General features: G+C 45.6%; 2 protein-coding genes across 8 annotated transcripts in view; one reads left to right on the plus strand and one right to left on the minus strand.

Moving 5' to 3' along the window:
- LOC120901926 (nephrin-like) overlaps window positions 1-1207 on the plus strand; it is a 95276-nt gene extending 94069 nt beyond the window's left edge. For both annotated transcript variants that reach the window (XM_040310290.1, XM_040310291.1), the window contains 3 exons: window positions 112-223; window positions 335-393; window positions 472-1207. In XM_040310290.1, the coding sequence (XP_040166224.1) occupies window positions 112-223; window positions 335-393; window positions 472-711 (411 nt within the window). In that variant the 3' untranslated portion in view covers window positions 712-1207. The remainder of the gene's footprint in view (window positions 1-111; window positions 224-334; window positions 394-471) is intronic.
- A 1482-nt stretch (window positions 1208-2689) lies between these two features.
- Window positions 2690-22876, minus strand: part of LOC120900537 (voltage-dependent calcium channel subunit alpha-2/delta-4) — a 63504-nt gene continuing 43317 nt past the window's right edge. For 5 of the 6 annotated variants that reach the window (XM_040307650.1, XM_040307652.1, XM_040307653.1 and 2 more), the window contains exons 5-20: window positions 15498-15968; window positions 15207-15371; window positions 15013-15129; window positions 14753-14945; window positions 14033-14556; window positions 13868-13965; window positions 13693-13808; window positions 13383-13588; window positions 13038-13246; window positions 12580-12612; window positions 10874-10981; window positions 10682-10795; window positions 10458-10605; window positions 9767-10387; window positions 9540-9696; window positions 2690-9467 (exon numbers count right to left, since the gene is read on the minus strand). In XM_040307650.1, the coding sequence (XP_040163584.1) occupies window positions 9283-9467; window positions 9540-9696; window positions 9767-10387; window positions 10458-10605; window positions 10682-10795; window positions 10874-10981; window positions 12580-12612; window positions 13038-13246; window positions 13383-13588; window positions 13693-13808; window positions 13868-13965; window positions 14033-14556; window positions 14753-14945; window positions 15013-15129; window positions 15207-15371; window positions 15498-15968 (3465 nt within the window). In that variant the 3' untranslated portion in view covers window positions 2690-9282. The remainder of the gene's footprint in view (window positions 9468-9539; window positions 9697-9766; window positions 10388-10457; window positions 10606-10681; window positions 10796-10873; window positions 10982-12579; window positions 12613-13037; window positions 13247-13382; window positions 13589-13692; window positions 13809-13867; window positions 13966-14032; window positions 14557-14752; window positions 14946-15012; window positions 15130-15206; window positions 15372-15497; window positions 15969-22876) is intronic. The other variant, XM_040307656.1, reaches the window with a different exon arrangement.

Genomic DNA, 22876 nt, shown 5'->3' on the forward strand with positions numbered 1-22876 from the left:
GGCTCGCTATGGTTGCTATGGTGATGCTTTTTAGGACGGACACAACGTGACGATGCGCAATTAATTCCACCATTTCGCTCTCTTCTCTTTGCCTTTTCCCCCCAAAAACAGCTGAAAAACGTGCAAATGTTACGAAGGCACAGCTCGCGCAAGAAAAACTGCTCCAAAGACTCGAACGACGACGAACCGGAGCCGGACGTCATACCAGCACAGTTTAACATGGGTAAGTGCGTGCGTAGCCGTTATTAGAGATATGCAAAAAAAAAAATCTTTCCCAAATGCCAACTACTAATCACGTTATATTTTTTCATATATTTCCCCCGCCCAAAAACAGTGTCCTGCACTCCGCTCATAGCGACACCGCAGCACACCGATGCAGCCACCCGCGACAAGGTACGGCTGCGCCAACTACCATCACTCAAGTGTCCTCAATGTGTCCCACTTACCGCCTCTTTCATTCCTCCCCCACAGGACGCACACCAGTACGGTGGCTTCACGTCCCCGCCCGCCACATATCAGATGGGAACAATCGTCGACCATCATCCGGCCGGGCCACAGCAGGACACGGCGCTCGAGTACCGGACGCACGGTAGCATCGTCGGCATACTGCCCACCGCCCGGACAGCAGCGGCCGGGGCAGCGGCCGAGCTCGATATCAACGTGATCAAGGACCGGCTGCTGACGACGCGCGTACCCGAAAGCTGCGTTTGACGCGTTGCAGCAGCGCCGTTGCATCGATAGAAGTTGTTATAAACTCAGCACAATACACCCTACACCCTACATACATGCGCATGAGGACGGCAGTGGTAGACGGAGGGGACGTGCCACTTGACATCCTGCACTGTTCCAACCGGCAGCTACTGGCCACTTGCCAGCGCCAGCCGGTACAAGTGCACTCTACCCAGTCGCAACGCGTGATGTGACGGGCGACAAGCAAACCTCTCCTGGTGTATGTGATTTTATCTGCTGGTTTGTTTTTTTCTTTTCTTTTTCGATTCTACTCTATCGATGAAAGTGAAAAAAGAGAAGGGGAAAATGTATAAAATAAGCAAAGCTGTCAAAAAACTGACGAATGTGAAAGAGGGAACCTGTGCATATCTTTGAATTGTCTTCGAAAAGGCGTGAGAGTATTATAAACCCTTCCGCGACCCGGTTGGGCCAACTTATGAACTTAGAACTCAATAAAAACCGCACAAAACTGAAGTAACTGAATGTTTTCAAGTGAAAAAAAATACAGTTCGCTTTCGGTGTGAAGGCGAGCAGACAGGTGTCGTGTAATTCTATTTCTATTTCATGAAGCGGTGCGTTTTGTTTCGGTAAGCCCTTTTGACGAGAACTGTTTAGCTTTTGTTAGTGTTTCAAAACCAACCTCTGAAAAGATTTTTAATAAAACCAAGTGAATCTTACTGTATCAGTTGTCTTTGTTTGAATGGAATTGTGTTTGGCTGTCGGTTTGATGGTTAATATCTACCTTTTGCCTATTGCATGCATAATGAAATTTTAATATTCTTTCTTCTTATTAGACTGCTTTATCGATTGTTACGATTCAATTGAATATTCTCGTTTATTAGTAGATATCGATTTTGTTATTTCGCTTTTGAACCATCTTCTTCCCTCGTTTGCATACATACCCTACGAATGATGCGTCCCTGTACCACTATTTTCCTTATTCTAATCACAGCGCCGTTCAGCTTATCTAGCTCTTCTTTTTTGCTTTGCTGCTTTTGGAAATGCTCGTGTCCCACTTCATCTGCTCGTACGTGTCCATCCACGAGTCCATCGTTTCAAAATCGCTCGTATCCGGCGGGAACGGGATGCTCCTGTGGTAGCGTGCCTCCACCAGACAGTTGATGGTGGTCCGCAGCAGGGCAATCTGGCGCATAATGTGCCTGTTCGCTGTGATACCCTCCTGCAGCTCATCCGTCACCTTCCGCGATGGTGGTTTCGGTGGTGCTTCATCAAACACAGCATCGGCATCCTCCTCCATTCGCACGAGCTGCGTTTTCCTCCGATTGGCGCGGCTCGCTGAGGCGACCGTTTTGAGTGGCGTCTCTGGTATTTGAGGGACGATTATTTTGCTCTCGATTTCCAGCTCCTGGGCTAGCACCGGCACCTGGGCCAGATCGGTCTCCTCCTCCGGCATATCGATCACTAGCTCCTTCTCACTGCCCGACGAACCGTCCGACTGTTCTGCGGCGTCCTCTTCTTCCTGCACGGTGTAGCTCAAGGTGGGTGCGTTGTCCTGGATTGTTCGCACGTCCAGTATGCGGAATGGTGAGTCTTTATTCGGTTCTATTAAACCGGGGGGACGCGGTTTTTTCTGCTCCATTGCGGCCGAGTTTTGTTTACGTTTTGGCAAAATGCAGTTTACGAGTATGGGCAAAACAGCAGACAGCGGTTGTGATGATGTGAGAGGGAGACAGATAGCACAGGAGCTGTCAAGTATTCGGTGCAGAACTGGACTAGATAGCATATCCACAGCCTGACTGAAATATTTCAGCTTTCACTGTGCTATATTTCACTGAAATTCAAAATCACCGTTCAAAATGAAATTTCTTGTGAAAAATAATTCATTTTAGAAATTATTTAAAAATAATAAAAATCTGTCGCTTTTTTACAAAGTTATATTCTTATTTGATGTTTTTGTCATCTCATCCGTGATGTGTTGCAATTCAAAACACCAATTTCATCGTTTTTATTTAATTTATTTGTCACTGATTCACTGTACGACTTTATTAATAATAGTTAGTGTTTGTTTGTTTTTCTCTCATTCTCTCATTTACTTTGTAGTTTCACTCCACTCGCTACTAGGGGTACTTGCCATTGTGTGTGTGTGTCTTACCCCTTATTTTCTCTTTTCATGCGTACGCATATGCGTATTTTAGACTCTTTCCCTTCTAGACTTTTGCACCTGTTCCGCGTCACTTCACGGCCCAGCTTAAAACATTACCACGCGCTTCCAACGAGTTGATTTACTTTATGTTACATCTGCAACAACTTCAACTGCCTCCTGCTTCGCCACCCTACATTCACACGCACTTCTTTAGCAAGCACAAAAACATAGCTTCCGAAAGCGACCCTCAACGGATCGCGCGAACTGTTCGGTTAGTGATTGATTTCAGTTTTTGGTATCGTCCTCGTATGCGGATGGCCTGATCTGGAGCGATCGATATATCTGTATAATGTGTGTTTGTGTTTGCGTGTGTATGTAGTAGAGTGTTTATGTGTATGGTTTTACTTTTTTTGTTTTGCTCAATTGTACACTCAACTGTTTCAAAATGTGTTACTCCAAATGTAATTTTCCACCAATTCACACACTTAGATATTTTTTCGTATTTATTGTGTAGCTAGCCTCAATTACTGTAAAGAGCGCGAAACTCACTCTTGAGCTGTTTTTGCCTCGCTCAGGTGGTTATTCATCTCTGCATTACTATTATTTACTTGCCAGTTTAAACAAATGCATAACTCTTAATTAATTTCATTGTTTTTTTTTTCAAATGATGCACTGAATACAAAACTGTTTTCTCGTTTTCTAAATGTCAACTTTTTGCTTGTAAAAACAAGGTTGATATGTCAAAATCAACGCGTGCTTCCTGTATTAAGATTGCTTTTTTTCTTTTCAAGTAATTATGGCTGCTTTAAAGTTTAAAAGATTTCGTGATTTGAAATGTGTAGATTGCGGATATGTGGTTAACGATCAGGTGGTTCAAGACACACACAAACACACACAAAAAACATAAACCCAAAAATTCAGCTCATCCTGATCAACTGATATGCAAGATTCCTCAACATTGGCTCAACTGCAACATCGCTGTGATGCACACAACCTCGAAAAAACCTCAAACAGAACGTTTATCGAAATCATCATCTTTTTTAACAACTCTTTCGATTGTTATTTATGGTCTTGTTTTGGTTAAACAAAAACGTTCTGTCACGCGTATTGCATACTTTCAGGAGTTGTCATGAGAGATTCTTACAAAGAAAACAGTAAAAATGCAGCGAAATACGCCCAACACTATGCAATTCGCATCACAACATGGCCCACTTTGCTTCTTACTTTAAGTGTCACATTGGTGGAAATGTTTTAACCAAAAACAGTTTCTTGTTTGCCGTCGTTTAACATTATTTTTCTGTCGAATTTGGAAACATCTTTGATCAAAGTGTTCGATTGGTACACCGTTTTCATATTTTTGCTCTTCTTGCTGTATCTCCTGTGTTTTATTGTGCTTTTTGTATTCTTTCTTTCTTTTCAATGGGTTCCTGTTTGCTTGTTTGACATTATTTACAAATGTTTTGTTCGCGCTCCAATTTTGCCCTCGCTACCATCCTTGCTCCAGTGCACAAAGTGTATGTTTTTTTTTGCTTCATTATGTTTCTGTACGTTTATGTTTTCCTTGTTTCTGCTGCTTCATTGTTTATGGATCGTTTTTCATATGTTGTGAAGATTCGTATAGGTTTTTTTTTGCTTAATGTCTGATGGTTTATCTGGTTGGTATTTCTTTTTTTGATGTTCCTTCGTGTTCCTCCTCTGGTTTTATGTTTTAAGTGCAATTACAATATCGAACTATCTAATTATATTCACTTAGTTTTGTTCATCTTTCACTGTTTGGTTTTTCTTTCCTATTCTTTTTCCCTTTTTTTCGCTTCTCACACATGTCCAGTGTTCACCTGTCCGAACCGCCGCAGGACTTTCGGGTTCGTATGTTAGAAACGTAAAACCGAAACACATACAGCATTCTTCTTGTCATGTATCAATTTGGTTTGCTTTTTCCGTGAGAAAAAACTTCCTTTTTTTGTCTTTCACTGTTTCAGTACAAACAGCTCAAATCAGTACAAATCAAACAGCTACAAACGTAAACTTATACCACAAAAAAAGGAAACCAAGCTACGTGGGAGGATAAAAATAGTCTTTAATTAAATATTACAATATTTTCAAACATTCTCTCCTCGCGTTAAGTGGATTTTGATTTTTTACTCGCGTTCCATACGCCTTCAACATTCAAGAACACGGTTCGATCGTAACCCCCACCATTTTCGGGGTTACATTTGTTGTGGTTTGCCAGTACAGAGAGTCAACTATGGTTCCATTTAAAATATTTTAGATACCTTAATAGCTAGCTAGAATGTGTGAGTGTGTCGGTGTGTGTTTTTTTATTAGATTTCTATATCTTTTTATGTATATATATGACTGTGTATGTATGTATGTGTGTGTGTATATATATATATAGAATTTCTTCCAATAAACAAACACCGTTCTGTTGCTTTGTCCAATTGGAGTTCTAGATAGAGTTCAACCTACACTTCAGCTAGATTCCGTTTCTCCCGAAAGCGGAACCAGGTCCGCGATTTCTTTAGCGCCCCATTTGATTTCTAGCAGATAGTCCCTTTTCCTCCCTTCGTAGAGCGTGCCGTGTACTTGTAGTTTATAACTATATGTCGCTTACTCTGCATTACATTACAGTACTATATGGAAGACATTATATAAAATTATTTTTCCGGCCCGCTTGCCCTTTCCTGCCTCGCTCCCGTGCTCTTGCTCTCTCTCTCTCTCTCCCTTGCACTTTCCACACCTTCATACTCTCACGCTTTTATCAAGTTCGATTGTGTCAGCTTCGGTGCGATTCGATCTTTCGACTCAATGCGTTTCATTAGCATTCTGTCTTAGTGTACCTTCTTCCCCGCCTCACCCAGAAGTGCTCGCGTTGCTACTCGCCCTCTCTAATGTTAGATGATTTGCTATTGAATTATAGTCTCCATGAACAGATTATGAAACGACATGAGAGCATGAAAACTGGGGGGGAAGAAGGGTGGATTCGAAGTATGTGAAGTGCATAGTAATGTGAGTGCCGTTTTTTTGCCCATCTCCCCTTCAAAATGGCACTACTAGTCTGAACGATGGAATAGATGCTTTAGATAAATGTACAAGCTGGCGTACAACGGTATAAATGTGGCAATGGTAATGTTGGGATGTAAGAGATAACTAGTGATGTGTGTGTCTATGTGTACGTATGTTTATGTGTATAGTTTTGGAATCTGTAACTTTCTTGCTATTTTCCGTTTACACTTCTTTAATTGTTTTCAGAGGGGGGGAGGTGTTCATTCTTTACCATTCGACCCGGTAAAGAAACACAAACATAACTCTATTACACCAATCCATAACATTTCCTTCCCCTGTGTGCTTACCGCTTTCCTTCCACCATTGCAAATTACTACTAATATATCTTTGCGGTCGTTGCTCAGATCTTGTTCACTTATTGCTGCTCGTTCACATTTGTATCGTACGGTTCCGGTGTAGGTCTCTATAAATTCATTTCTTCAACTCAACACATCCCGGTAGGACGCTCTGCTCTGTGTTTTTTTCCATCGTAAAAGTATGTTTTTTTTAGATTCGTAAAACATCAAACTAAACAGCCAGGAGGTTAAATGTCTACGCTTTGTTTTGTTTTGATTAGAATTTGTCAATAGATCAAACAATGTACTTACTTTAAAGAACCAACCGAACATTCCACTATTCAAGGCAGACAATAAATCATACAGGCACGTTGCTAATGTTTGACAGACAGTTGGGCCTATTTGTTTGTTTTCAGAATTAGCAGCATTAGCTTCATCTCGAACTTGTAAACAAACATTCAAACCTTTTCAATGTGTTCTTCCTCTATCGTAGAGCATTGATCTAATTTCTTATGTGTGTTTTTTTTTGTAGGTCGTTCTCGTTCACTTTTGCACTGAATTTGCCCCTGGACAAAAAAGAAAACATGTACACAGGCATATTGTAACGGTAACCCAAACCTAAGCTCGTTACATTACATACATCCCCCGTTCAGGTCATAGAATTGTTCAACTAGCGTAAGCCAAGACACGAAAGTGAAAGTAGAATTTACTAAACCACTCGACTAACTGACAGCAAATGGAACGGAGTTGTATTTGGCTACGTACTTTTGCACCGGCTGCTCATCTACCGCCCTCGATCGCTCTCGCTCGCCCAATCTCCGAACGAATTATGCAAATAATTTGTGTATCATTTTACCTTCCTTTTTTGCTCTTCTTCCAAACCAAACCGTCACTAAACTCACCCACCCACCAACCACGTAACAGAACGATTTCACTAAGCCCGCCGCCTGTTGTTCCTACTCACAGTACAACTCGACTCGAAAATTCTCAGCTAATGTAATCGATTGTAGTGAACACTAACACTAACCATCGTACTTGGGAATGGGGTGGTTGTGCTACTACTGCTACTACTGCCACTACTGTACTGTACTTGCTACCTCCTGCCTGCTCGGCTATGCTGTAACGGTGCATTTACATTTAGCTACATTTAGCTACATCAACTCAGGAGAAAAACGCCAGGACAAATGTAGGCCTTTATCGTAAATCGGAACTTTATACTAACTGGCACTGATACACCTCCCCGGCCTTTGTCGGTGCTGCGTCGGTCAGTAGTGTTCATTTGCATGTTTTTTTTTTATGTATTTATTTGCTTATCTCAGTTCGTGTGCTGCCATGGTGAGAATGGGGAGGTGCTCGGAGTTTTCACCCCCTGTTCACCTCCACCGCGTGAATATGAGAAGTTCTAATCTACTAACTTGCCTAAAGATGAATTAAAGTTGATGAATTGCAATAATCTTTGTAGGGGAGCTTGTATTTTCTTTTTATTCGAGCTCACCACCAGTGTTTTGTCTTATACGTTTGTCTAAATTGTTTTGCTCATTATCGTATTGTCCAGAAAGTTGCTGCCCCTACGCCTTCGTTGGGCGCCCAGCGGGTAGTAGTAGTAGTAAGTGTACGTTTGCTGTCTTATTTTTGTGTAATTCAATTAATTTTTCCACTTTTCCGGCTCACAATCACACATTGAACGGCATCGGCTTCCCATCCGCCCCTCCCCCCGGGGGGGAAAAAACGCATCGGTTCAATCGGTGCGTTTTATTTGACCTATGTACTTATGCGTAAGTATTTATTACTGATCTGTACAGGTAAAATTTGGAATGTATCTTACAGATTTTGTTTGGCCATAATTTATGTGTTGTTTTTGTATGTAGTTGTGAGTGTGTTTTTTATTCCTGTCCCCGCATTTTTTATTCTTTTTTTTTTGTTGGTCAAATGTTACGGTAGACGATGAGAACGAGCTTAACTCAAACATGTTGGTAAAATATGATCGATTAGTTGAAATAATTTAATGGCAAAAAAGATAATATCACAACTAAAAAATATGTTAACAGCTTGCTATTTATCTTAAATTAAATAAATATTAACATTGATCGACTTCTGCCATACCAACGAAAACTCTGCTCTAAATAATAATGTTCATCGTCTACCATATACCATCTAGCATTCAGATTTGTTTGCCATTAACGCTTAAAGAATAAGAATCATCTTTACTCTCGGTTAAACACTGCGCTGAATGCATCTCGGCATAACAAGATCAACATTCAACCGGGTCCCCACACCAAGTGGACACCGTTGCAGTGACGCTCCTAGTGTCCCTGCAACATTCTCTTTTTCCACTTCTCTCTGAAACGCTTGACGGAGGTTAGTCATTCATCTAATGTACAAAACACCGAGCACATCGCACCAGAATAGTACCGGTCGACGTGCCCAGAGTTTGGGGAGGAATAACTCATTCACATGCCAACTAAAGGTATGTCTGGGTCTCTGTATAGGTTATGTGGAACGTCGTCTTGATGACACTTGCACGCTGGCTTCACAAGTAACACGTGCTCTTAGTTTTTTTTTCTTCTGAATTTGAGATGCAATTTTTTGCCACTTTAATCGCTCTCTTCTCTGTCTTTTCCCCTGCCACCATAACCGAACTGTATACATTGATAACGTTTGCCTTAGCATTAGTATAGTATTTAGTGACGTCGATGTAACATCCAACACGGAGTGTCTTTGACGCCGCGTACTTGTTTTTTTGTTTGCTTCTTTTCGCATCCCCCTTTTCCCTTGACACGTTCAGAACTGTCGGAAAATAACGTATCAAACCCAAACAGGTAACGCATGTGAACAAAACCGCCCTATCGTCCGTAACGTAACAGGCGTAACGTAATGCGGTAATCTCCTTTTAGTTGCATACGGTTACGGTTGCAAAAGTCCATCCATTCGACGAGTCAACGAGCGCTTGCAGTCCACTCAAAATGCATGCCGACTGCACAGAAAGGGGTCTTTTCCTTTTCTCTCTTTCTCTCTCCCTCTCTCCCTCTTGTTTTCACTTCACTACAACCAAAAGGAGCAGCCCAGTAACTGCCAGTTCCTTTAAAATGTAACCTCACCGAACACTGCCTATCACGCGCTGGCCAGCACCCATATCACAATAAAGGTCGCTATCGTCGAGTACAGGGACGCATGGAACAGTGAGGTGGCGGTACCGCACTGCTTAATTTCAATCTCCTCCGGATGGTAGCTGATGCATTTGCCGGGCCGCTTTCTCAGCATTTTCTCCTTGGCCATGCGACGCACACCGCAGGCTCCTGTGTCGAAAAAAAACATAATGGGCCGCATTAAAGCAATCTGCTAGTGCTGTACGCTTTACGTGTACTTACCCGCACCACCAACGACCTCTTGCGGGTCAATGTCCAACTGCTTGGAGCCGCAGGGACACAGCACGTCCACTACCAGCAGGATGAGATTGCTGTTCGGTATTTTCTGCACACTGAACGGACGCTCACATCCGGACGAGTGACAGTTGGTAAGTTTCCCCTGTGAAATACAGATATGGCTCGCTTAGTACATCAAATAAGACTAAGACACTAAGTACACTAGTCACTACCTTCAGTGGATTGTTCTGACCGCTCGAGTTCAAGCGCTCCGGTTGCAGCACGTACAGATCCGTCTTGAGATCGCACGGTCGGGCATGGGCCGGATCGGGCACAACGCGTGGCCCTGCCTGCGTATGCGACCGCTGCGGTGTCGGTGTCGATCGCTGATCATAGTCCGGCGTCGTCACGTCGCTATGCTCCGGCGGCAGCTCGTAGTCCGGCTGCTCGTAGTCGTACGTATCCTCGTCATCGATATCGTCCGTGCCGTCGTAGTTGTAGTTGGAGTTTTGCCACGCCCCGATCGGCGTGGGCAGCACCGACAGCCAGTACGTCGCGAACGACACAAAGTACTGCAGCAGCCAAGACATCGGCCGGACCGGTTTCAATGGCTCACCCGCCCCAGTGTACGGGTTGTCCCGATCGGAACAGATGCCCTGGTAGTCCATCAGCGGTACCCGCCGGTAGATGCGGTCCTGCACCAGCGAGTCCATGATCGTACCGTCGATTTGGCCGAAGAACTTACCAGTGTGCTCGCTACGCTCGGACAGTATGACGAACCCGTTGTCGTCGAGCAGATAGCAATCGAGCTCGTCCGACGCACAGTTCTTCTTGCAGGTCGTCGAGGCGGTACACTGAAAACCAAGAAGAAAAGCCAAACGATGACGAGATGGCGTGCTGATGGAGTGTTGAAAGACGTGTTACCTTGGACGTAATGTTGATGAAATGCTTGAACAGTGATTCGTGCAAAAACTGTAGCCCAACGACGGCGGCCGGCGCCTTGTGGCCGCGGTGATCGATGAAGATGGCGTGACTTGCAGTCACGAGCGTGGAGCTGTTCTTGCCCGAGTATCTGTGCAAGTAGGAAGAATAGCGGGGAATAGCGTTAAGGTGTTAAAAAGATGAATTCTCCCTAGAGATAATCGTACCCGGAGTTGAAGGGAACGCTGAACACGAATCCTTCCGGCTCGGTGGCATACAGATCGACCGCCCGCTTGTACCAGCTCATGTCCATTGCTCGTGCGTTCGTTTCGCTAAAGTGGCTGCAAAACAACAACAACAACAACAACAAAACCAGGATTACATTGGTAAAAACGCAACGCTTCCCGGGGTACACTTACGGTTCCGAGGAGTCCTCCGAGTGGGGCAAATGGTCAATCCAGCGCAGCAGCCCGGACCGCGTTGCCACGAACGTTGTCTTCACGCTGAACATGCTGAACCCGAGACGGCTGGGATGCGGTCGTGTACAACAGTAGTAGTAGTCCAACCAACAACCGTATCCATTGGAGTGTGCGCAAGTGTTTCGGTTTTGGCAAGTGGCCAAAGCGTTTTCGAAACAAACAAACCGCCAAACAGGAGGAAAAAGAGAAAATGAAGAAACACCAGTTAAAGTACTTGTTGAACACGCATCTCGGTGAGCCATAGGTCCACCCCGATGGGTCACACACGGGTCCGCTATTATTGGATTATCTTTCGGCGACAATCTTTCGCCCCTTGCTGGGGGATACACTTGCTGGATGAAGGTCTCACCACCAAAATCCCAAACTTACGTATTACAGCCAAATTTTCGGTCACTTTCACGTATCCCCAACGGAAGGGCGCACAAAAGTGCCCGATATCTGACCACTAGCCAATTAAATATGCATGCGTTCCATCCCTTGGTGTCCCCTTTCCAGCGACTAAAACACACATACACCCTGTCCAAACAAAAAACTCCCCGAACGCTTGCCCAAATCCCCCCGAGAGAGCGTAAAAAAAGAAGCACAAAAACCCCTCGGTGTACTCTGGCGCGGCTCATCGGCTCACTGCCAATTCATTATCCCGTCCGGCTTGACTAATGATTACGGTTCGCCGCTCGGTGCCGGCGGCGGCCAATCACAAGAACACATCTCCCCTACGGAGAACCCCGTACGGTGGTCGTTTAAAGATTCAAGCTTCCGGAGACTGCGTCCGAACTCAATACCACCATGTATCCCTTCCCTCCGCTCTCTTTCTCTCTCTCTCTGGGGGTACGGTGACCCCTCTCGCGGGGGTTGGTTTAATGGGTGAAAAATTTAAATTAATTTGCCCACCACACCACTTCATTTGCCCGGCGCTCATAATGATCATGATTAGTAACCATCAGGTCCGGTGTTGATGGTGAGAGACAGGACAGTGAAAAAAAGGAGGAAGCCTCTCGGCCCCCGCCGTTCAGCAGGATAAGCTTCATTACGGTGTGTGTACTGTTCGCGTGTACTTGGGACAAATCCGCTCCCAATTTTGCGGAAGGGAGAATGAGGCGTTTGTAATGGGTAACACGACAGAAACACCCACTGGACGATGAACCCGGGTGATGAACCCGGGAGGTGAGTCTCCGGTACATCGTTAAAACCCCTCCCCTTCTGAAGGGAAGGGAGTAGAGTGATTTGACCTGATCTGTTTTTTCAGCATTTAGTTTTCTTGGGTTTGCTGTTTTGCTCGGGGTTATTATTTTATAATCTTTCCAAATTTCTTAATATCTTTTATTAAGCTGGAGAATTTCTCGATATTTTTAAATTGAGTTTACAACATATAAATAATTTGCTACAATTTAAATAAATCTTATTAAGTTAATTTATCCTTATTATCTTATCTATGTTTAACCCATCACTAAGTATCTCTTGTCCTTAAGGCAATAAGCAAACGAAAGCAGCAAACATTTAAACCAAATTCCAACCTAAAATCCCATCCATTCTTTCCCACACCCCTCCCCCCACCCCCTGAAATGGCTTGGACCAACGTGAGAAGCAACGTGAGAGAAAAGAAACGAAACGCTTTTTGCTATTTGCATGTGGACACTCAAGATTACCTGTGCAGCAAAGCCATCAACGTGGCAATGGGGCTATAAAGGCGGTGAAGAGAAATAAAATGTGTGTGCATGTGTGTGCGTGTGTGTGTACATGTTTTTTCCACATAATAGATGCGAGAGTGTATGGGAGAGAAGAAGAAAGGGGACGAAAAAAGACACAAAGAAAAAAGACAAAAACACGAGCCACACAGAAACGGGCGAGTTGCAGTGCAAGTAGAAGAGTGCATTGGTTAGTTAGAGATGGAGATAATTGTTCCGTTTTGCTTGTCGTGCGTGCGTGCTTGTTAGTAAATGGGTTATAATGTGAGTCAATGCGACGTGTGCGATCATAGTGAAGATGAGCTACAGCTACAGTCTACACACGATTGGCACATGAGCATAATGATGCATTATGGGAGGAAAACTTTCACTCCCTTTTTGGTTTTCCGGTGTCTCTACTAACTCCACCGCACACCTACCTTCGATCTTCTTTGCGCGACGGATGGCTCGGCGTGCGATCCAGCCCATCGGTTACGATCGCGTCCCGCACCAGGCTCTGGACGAGGGTACGGTCGCAATAGTACGGTTCCGCTTTGCGCGAACCTTGCGAGTTAAAGTGGTGCTGAGCGTAATGCCCGACCGGAATGCCACCGTGCCCGTGGTGTGGCTGAGGTGAACGTGGACGCACCTATAGAGGGGGGGGGGGGAAAGGGAAAGAAGAGTAGGGTGAAGCAACGAGAGAGAGAGAAGAGAGGAAATTGTAACGTTTCGGTTAGTAGTGACATGCTGGCCACAGTTACAGCCCACGTCGTTCCAGCGCTTACCGACATCCATTTCCAGCCGGGCCTGCCGACACGGGCCAAAAAGTGGAGCACCTGCTCTTCGGGCGTATCGAAACTTTCGTCCTTGTCCCGGTAGGTGGACTCCTCCGTACCCTCGCCATTGCCGTCCGCGTCCTTCAGGCTGTTGTACTCGCAGTACACCCAGTCCGGGTGTACCTTCCAATTGTTGCCCTTGAAATGTTCCGTCACTGTTGCGATGAATGGATATTGGTAGGAGATGTTTAGTGATGATATCATTTCCCGCTAGATGGCGCCACTGAGCTAAGCGCTAAGAAGTGAGATCTTAACTTACCATTGATATGGGAATGCCTAATCTCCTGCTGGGCATTCAACTCGTGCACACCGTAGGAATCGGGCAGGGCAATGCCCAACGAAAACGGCGTACCATCGATCGCACCGTAAAAGTATCTGCAGGATAGAATCATATGTTAGTAACATAGGAAGTTTAAGTATACCTGCAAACATACTTCTGAAAACGCAAGGACACACGCTTCATCGAGTCCAGGTGCGTTAGTACGGTGAGCTCGTTTTCGCCTTCCTTCTGCATAACCATCTCATTGCGTAGCTGAAATTCCAATGAAACGTGGACATAAACGACTTGACACTCCAAGCATCACTGAAATCACCCCTACCTCCTGAAGCGTATTGGCGTAGCGCTGGTCGTGCCGTTCGTTGATCGTGTTGCTCGGATTGTCCACCTCCGGCAGCTCGACCTCGGTCAAATCGACCGAATTGTACTTATGCTTCAAGGTCGCACTGTACTGATCATTGTCGCTCAGCGGCCGCAGATCCGGATGGTACAGCACGCGCCCATTATTGTCCACGATGAACGCGTACCCATTCACGCCCAGCTTGTGCTGGGGGATCATCTTCTGGATCTCCTCGATCGGTACGTCCGTCCCGACCACGCCGAGCAGATTGGCCGCCCTCGTCGAGTGATTGCGCCGATCGAACACCGGCGTCGATACGGTGGTGACCAGCTTGCGACGGTTTTCACTCTCCCGCCCCAGTATGCCGCTGCGGCCTCCCATAAACACCGGACTCCAGTGGACGGGATGGTCCGCTTGGTACAGCACCATCGGACGGGCCATAACGAGCGCGTACTCGACCACCTTCTTCTTGGCCTCCTCGGGGCTGTTTATCTGCACAAAGAAGCCTACCGGTACCACGGAAGTGGGTTTTGTTAGTGCACAACGTCTACTATAAAACCTATAAACTCTCAATTAAAAATCAATTTTTCAAATATCCCTCTCTTGTGGCTATATTAAAACAATGCTGACATTAAATCCCCCTGCTGAATTCCAACTCACGTCTTTCTATTGCTGCAGAGAACTCCCCGGGACCAGACCTACCTTTATTTTCACACGCCATTTTATAGAGATTTTTGCCCCCGCTCTTGTCCGTCCCGATCAGGTAGGTGAAAATGCGCACCGGCATATGCGGATGGTTGTAATGCTTGATCACCTCCATGAACGTATCGCTCGGCCCATCGGTAATTAGCATAATGGCCTGATTGCACTGGCTGCCCTGCGAGCTTTGGTTGTACTGAGTGGGAGAAAGAAGCTTCTGTAGAACAACTGGAGACGGGAATTACGCTACACGAGCGCCTTACCTTACGCAGCAACTCGAAAGCCGTTTCAAGGGCGGCGGAAAAATTGGCTGTATTTTCACACTCCACCGCATTGATGGCCGTCTTCACTTCCTTCACGTTGTCCGGGGTGGCTCGTACCTTGAGAAGGGGTGGTTGGTGATATGGAAGGTAGCATTGTACAAGTCGTTGAAATGCTCGCAGACGTTATATCTTACCATCTTATCCTGGAAGCAGGGCACAATCACCCGCGATTGATCGGAAAACGAGATCAGATTGAAAAAATCATCATCGCCAAGTGTGTCTAAGATGGCGCTGGCAGTGGCAACCGCCAGCTGGTACTCCTTGCCACTCATCGACCCGGACGAATCGAGTAGAATTATCTGCACCCAAACACACACACACACACACAAACGTGAAAAGGATGTGTTAACATTCCGAACAAGTTCCACCAACTTTGGTATTAATAGTTCGCCGAGAAAGCCTGAACAAGCCTTCCCGCTTCTTACCACATCCTTCGGCGAGGAAGCCGCCTGTATGAACCAGTCCTCCGAGCGGAAGTCGTTTATCTCCTTGCTGCCGTACGACGTCTCCGGTGGCCAGGCGGTGCCCGGAAACCGGCGCAGAAACCCGGTGCTGCTGCCAAAGTACTGCCACGACAGGGCCGAATCGCGCTCGATGTTGTTCGCAAACAGTGGATCCAGATGGGACGACCACTTGATGGCGCTTTGTGTTTCCGGATCGTCCAAACTGACGCCCGCCGGGAGCAGCACCGAGCTGAGGCTGATATTGACCGGGTAGCCCTCGAACCGACGCATATGGCGGAGCAGCATCTGGCGCGACCCTTCCGCCAGCCGGCCATCGGACTGGTACTCGTTGATACGGCGCGCGTCGTAGAATGCGCTCGGGTGCGCTTTGGACGTCGCCGACTCCGGGTCGGACTCGGACAGGGCGGCCTGCTCTGCAGAATCCATTATTCGCTGTGAGTGAAATAGAAAAAGATGATAAAAAAACGATAAAATATATAGAGCCTTAAGCTTCTTGTGTGTGTGTGAGAGTATGCTCGCTGGTTACGGGGTTTTATGGAGCAGAAAGGACGCATTAAGCGGATGCCGCTAATCCCTTTACGAGAAACCATATTGCGTCCGAATACAATGTATATGCTTTACGCTTCAATCAAGCATGCAAGTACCTCACCCTCGGGCACAACAAGTATGAAGCATCTTCTGGACGGTTGAAGAATGAGAAAAATCAAAATTCTCCAAACATCCATTAACAAGCTCTAATGGACGGACGTAACCCAATTGGCAGAGACTTACCCAAGGAATCTACAACATTGTGCCTTCCGACAGCTCTAGCACTGAAATCCCAGCACTCCAGACTTCCAGTGAGCTAGTCAGAAAATTGATCCATTACGATGCTTTACCTCTTTGGGGTTTGACAGAATTCACATGTTATAGCGCCGTCTGCCCAAAGAGCCTAGCTAATGGAGGTTTTTAACGCTGATATGCGGCTGTTTGGATTCGAACACGACTGACTATGCTTACTTTGAAGTTTGAACCAGACGTTTGCCGGAGGGTAAATGCTTTAGTCTTGTGGTAAAGTAGTAATCGAATGTTATTGATTTGATGCTGAGCAAAAAGAGTTTCTCCATGTTAAAGATATCAGTGCAATTTAGTTCAATCTGAGCTGAAATAGCAAATCAACGTTTCAATGCCTTAGTTTTTGTAATTTATCTGATGTTTTTCGCCATTTTTTCATGAGGAACTTATAGTTTTTACTTAATAGTATTCTCAGAAAATGCATTTTTTTAATTAGTTAAACAGCAATCCGGTTCGAAGGACCAAAACTTTCCCATTGAAATGCATGGCACTGCTAATATGCTCAACTAATGCTTCCTTTTTAATTCCACAATCGTTTTAATATGCAAAACCGTGCAGTTTTCCACCAAGCAACATGCTTCCCACGTACTATTTCCTAGCCAATTAAATACAAGCAATCGCAATCGAACAAACACGCCAAACGCGTATTTAAATTCGAACCCATTCGTTAAAACGGTTCGACTACCGTTCGACTACGAATTACACACTGTTGCACATAAAATCCCATAACACTGTTTGTAAGTCGTACAAATTAATCGAATCGGCGTTAAGCAAATTTTACAAGCGTACGAGCATCCATCGTTGCACAACAGGCCGACCAAACGTTGCTGCTGCTGGTACCAACACTTTCCTTGCATATGCGAACTCGGAGCCGGGAGGATGATTTCGTCCCCATTGCTCCGTTGTTGCTCCTTAATAGATAACGTGAGCAGAATAACTATTATCATTTTGTACTGGCGTGGCGTGTGCGCGTGTGGTGGCTGCATGTGTCTGTATGTATCGCACCAGCCCGGCCGGAGAAGGAATCCTTTTCCTTGCCTGTACGTGTTTGCGACGCTTCCGGCCGCATGAGAACGCGACGACGGGCGACGCTTTTCATCCTTTCGGGCTTGGCACACAACTTTCGGGTAACAATGGTAAAAGGATTCCCACGCCCAGTGCCACCATCCCCAATGCTGAATCGCCCAGCGCTATGCAGCAGTGGGAGGAAATGCTGGTGCTGTTGCTTCCTTTCCGTACGATACCATTATTTCCGAGACGCTTCCGAACTCCTAGTTGTACCCGAACTCCCGTTGTAGGGTTCGTATGTGTGTGTGTGTGTGTGTTTTATTTATTTTTTGCTTCTTCCCTGTGAAGCAGCTAGCCCCTAGCTCGCATCGCTCGCACACCAGAAGCGGCTGTTGTATCCATGTGTACATATAAACTATATTTTCCATTTTAATTTAATAGAGAACGGCGTTCCACCGAAGTCGACATGGGCACGGGTAAGACGCTACGCTACGGCAACGGCAAACTACCCATTCCGGGCAGGCTTCTCGTGGACAGCGCCGTACACTCAAAAGTCAGGCCCACATTATATTGGCCTTCACGTGCAGGCCGGTTGACTGTAGTTTCTTTCGTTTCTCTCGCAGCCCGCCTTTTAGAAGACATATTACGCCCAAGAGCCGTTTCTCCACCGGTTCGAGCACAATCGCACTGTTGCCGCGGGATTGCCTAACCCACTGGGGCGTGTGACCGAATGGAGTGGGGGGGGGGGAGAAGCTAGGAGGAATCTCCGGCGGACAATAAAAATATCGAAATTAAAGCGTATAACTTACATGCCAAGGACGTTTTTGATATTACGCTTGACTTGGAAATAAATTTCTAAATATGTTTCACGCCAACCATCCACACCACACACACACACACTTTGAAGCGCACCGTGGTGTCTTTTATTTTATCACAAACTGCAAGCAATGGAATGGTTTGAAGGTTTACACGCTCGATGGCGCACCCTATTTATTACAATGAGGAAGACGGTAAAATTGTCATTTAATTGCCGCTTTGTTTTCGGTACATCTAATCCAGTGAGGCTTGCACGGTATGATTTATTCTTTTAAAAATTTAAAAAAAATGAAATTTAAATTATTATTTCTTATTATCTTTATTTTTTTAAGTGTATTCAGTTTGCTAATGGTTCAGAATTCACAATTAATTACTCTGAAAAAATTATGCTTTTACAACATTCACATTGACTGTCTTCATAAATAATACTATTTTGATTTACCAATTGCATAACTTCAGGCGTTTATAATGCCATTTTGTTCAAAATCATCAATTTGTCATTCAAACTGTATTATGGTACCATCCGATCGATTTTACACAATGTTTTTAGCACCAATTTATCTATCCAAACTGTTGAAGGAAGCACCTTCAATGTCTCTTCACTTCGAAATAACATTCAATAACATTATCCTGCACATTAGCTGCTTTAAGTGACGGTTCAATCTACCCGCACATCACATGATATCCTATTTATCTTCCACTTCTCCTACTCAAAATCGTTTCCGAACACAATCCTTTCCCCGAGCTCTCATCCATTATCCCCTACCCATGTTTTCTCCTGCTTCAGCCCATTAAACCTCGCTGCAATTAATCAATAGTGGTGGTACCGTACCGTCACCCACACCAGCTGTATAACATGTTGCCGAATTCTTCTACTGCATTGAACCCCTCTCAAAACCTCTTTCCCTAAGCAACAACATCTTGCGGTAGCAGTAGCAAACAGTCGAGCACACGAAACGGAAAGAATAAACACGCTACCCACAAGCAGCGCACTTGGAAGCAAATGGAGTAAAAAGTTCCGCGCTCCTGTTGCGAAACGGCGCGTCCAGCCAGAATGGGAGAACGCTGTTAGCATTAGCAATTGCGATACACGTTTGCACACCTAAACCACCTACACCTAGCAGCACGGCAGCGCAACATTTTAGCACAACCGGCACGAAACGGGGACGCGCGCAATTCATTCCCAGCAATTCTGTGTGGATAGGAAAAAAATGTGTTGCCAGATTTCGAGACCCCTTTTTTATTGGTAGTGCTAGCTCTCTTCACCTGTCCGGATGGATTCGTAGCTACGTTTAAAGTAACACAGCAGTGCCGAGGAGGGAGAAAAAGCAGCGGAGTAGAATCGACTACACTCAACCGGTCGCTTGTTTGTTTGCAACGTCGCCACTCTGTCGAGTGCAACATCACGGTGGTGGCCAATTTCACCAAACATACGACAATTTTCAAACACCGCACCGGCGCACACCCCGGAACCACTGAAAGGGAGTAGCAAAAAGGAGATTGAAGAAATTTTCCCAACTATGAAGCACTGAACGTGAACACACTTAGTTCGAGAGTTTCTTTTGTTTGCTAGATTTTCCCCCGGCTAGGTGGTTGGCGGGGATTCTCAAGCCCGCTTGCAAAAAGGAAAAGGAAACAGCTATGCAGGCAAGGGCGGTTTTTGCATTTGCATTCGGGTTTGGAAGCGGTTTGGCTCGACTCTTTAGAATATAAGTACTGTTTTGTTATTTAAATTAGGGAAAATCTCCCTTCTTGTCGTAAATAGTGAACTGTGGTGCCGTGTATAATATCGCTTGGCCGGAGAGTGGATAAGAAGATATGTTTTATCAAAAGAATAATATTTTCTGGTTGTTTCATGTCGGCTGAAATTCGTAATGCAAAGCGCCTAAATGTATGCAACAAAATGCAAAAGGTCGTTCTTAGTGATCCAGTTTGAACATTACTATGGAAGTTCTATTTGGATTTCAAATCTATTGCTGAATAAACATATACAATAGATAGGTCAAACTACATAAACTAACATTTTCAATTGTTTGCTAACCTTTATCAATAATAAAATGGAAAATTAAGTTCTAATACGTTTGACGAGCTAACGATTCTCGTTCGGTAAGATCAGATATGGTGATTAGAGGTTTCCATTCAACCTCTCAAACGCAGACTGCCACTAACACCCACCCTGAGAGTGAGCGAACCCTACACCCACCCAAACACTACCCACGCGCGCTATCGATGAAAAGCTGTATTTGATACGATTGAACTTACCGGATGCAAACTTCATACGGTTTTCGCCTCTGTGCCACACACTCACTCACAAAAGCAGTTCTGCACAATGGCCGCCCAGCAGTTAACCGAAAGCCCGACGGGTGTAGGTGTAGTATATTTGAGCATTCTCTGCTTTTCCCTTGCTTTACTACCCACCCGCTTACAGCCCACACATGCAAGCTTCCTTTTGCTACCCACCTTAAATCGCCTCTCGCCAAAACACGTCCCACGCGCAGCTCCCATCCCGGGCGCTGTACGAGCGACTTCAATCGCCACAATATGCCATTGACCCTTTGCGAAAGTTAACCTCAATCTGTTGACCCAATAACATTGTGTCCTGGTACTTCACATCCGGTGAAAGGATCTACTCCGAAGAGCGGCCCACAGTGGCCCATTCTCAAACATCCGTTCGGTTCGGCAACTGAATGATTATTTATCTCTGTTTTTGTGCACAGGCGACGTGGCGGGACATGACAGGGGATTTTGAATTTGGTGAATTCAAGGGAGATCCCAAGCCAATTATACAAGTAGGCTGGTATGTTTGGCGAGATAACAGATCGTCGTTTGACGTTAGTATCATTTAACGTTAGCAACTGAGCTTTAGGTTGGAAACTAGAGGTTAGGAACATTTAACCCACAAGATTCATAATTCAAGCATCATTTGGAACATTAAATATTTGTGACATAAAATTACAATAATATTTTTAAGACCTTTCCAGTAATGGGAAGACATCGAGGTTCTAATTTTCAGAGCATTTGCCGTATCTTAGGAGTAAAATTGTCTATAATTCAATAACTTGCAAACATTTATTGAAAGACCCTGTTCTGTCTCAAGCACATTTCCAAAAAATAAAGCTCTCCAATACATCTTTACTTCCTTTCTCTTTACCCAAGAATATCCTAATGCACCGTTTGCGCCAAATCCTTCCCATCACATACATGAAACAAATGGCATTATCTTGGCCGAAGCGGAGGAAAAATTAGATGAAAAATCGGCCAAACTTCCCGTCCATAAACTTACTGTCCCGTACGCATCGCACGCACACACACATCGCCCTAATGTCAGTTCTTCCGTCATTTTCCCTCCATCCCCGTCACGTCCTGCACACGCACCCGTCACGGCAGCGACATCCATCATCGCGTGTGGCACCGTTCTTCACCCCGGTCTCACCGGGGGCAGGGCAAAGCACACACAAGCCAACACCAAATCCTCATTAAATCCCAGCTCGGATCGAATAAAAATCGCTGACGCACTATCATAACTCACGCGCTCCCACACGGGCGGGCGGACCCGTTACGCCCGTTACGTGGGGTGGCATCACATCGCGGCACAATCAGTCAAGGGGCAGCAGGCAACAGACAACTCCGGATAGGAACAACACCAACAACAGATACGGGCCATTAGTTCACACACACTCGCAGCGGGTGAGCTTTTAGCGCCCGGAAGGAATCGATTCGATTCCCGATCGATCGCGCACAGGACGCGTGACGATGATGGCGGTTGGCAATGGCACGGATGGTAGCGGTAGTGTCGGAGTAGTTTTTGAACCACTTTTGCGAGAACAATTTCGCCTGCAGGCATTCGCGCATTTTGGGAAGCCTCGCTCTGTCTGCACGGGCCGGGGGAAGAAAGCACGATTACATGACGCAGGCCGGGAGAACGGTGCGTTACAGCGAGTTTTCTACTAGGGGGGTGTCCCACCATTATCCATTTCGCGTTGGATCAATAGACGTGACGCGCTCAGACTGACAGACCGGGTACATCATCAGCCAGTTCCCCATCCGTCTGCTACGGGACGCTGCGCGCTAAAGTCAGCAAATATTTTATTATTGCCGTAATATAGGCTTTTATTACTGGCAGATAATAATTCTTGTCGGCAGGGCCGTGCGTGTCTAGCGCGGCTTTGTTTTTGGCAAAGACATTATGGCGCATCTCGTTGCCCGCACGGCCATAGTGTGACGCAGCTTCAACTGTCGCCCCGGTTTTAAGGTCCCCGTACCCTCTTAAAGCGTTGACGTTTCGCTCACACACATATACACCACCGACACCAGGCCCGTCACACGAGCACGAGCTTATACCATCAGTCATCCTATCTGTCACTCAACGGAACCATCTGAACAAACCCATAAAATGACCTCAAAACGACACCCGACACATTCACTTCGTTTTTTTTCTGGTTGCTGCTGCTGCTGCTGTGGTGACTCTAAACGATACCATTTAGCACCACAAGATCGCGGGTTGGAAAGGAATAGTAGATGGGTAGTGCGGGAGAGATTGTGCAACAACAACAAAAACACACACCCCAAAAATTAGAGCACGTCAACGCCGACGAAACTTTGAACATATTTCCGTCCGCCAACCACCCGTTGACCCTGAACATAAACAAAAAACTGAGCTTTGGGTGGTCTTTGAGGCAAAA

Source organism: Anopheles arabiensis, chromosome 3 (assembly GCF_016920715.1).
Source record: "Anopheles arabiensis isolate DONGOLA chromosome 3, AaraD3, whole genome shotgun sequence".
Classification (NCBI taxonomy): Eukaryota; Metazoa; Arthropoda; class Insecta; order Diptera; family Culicidae; genus Anopheles; species Anopheles arabiensis.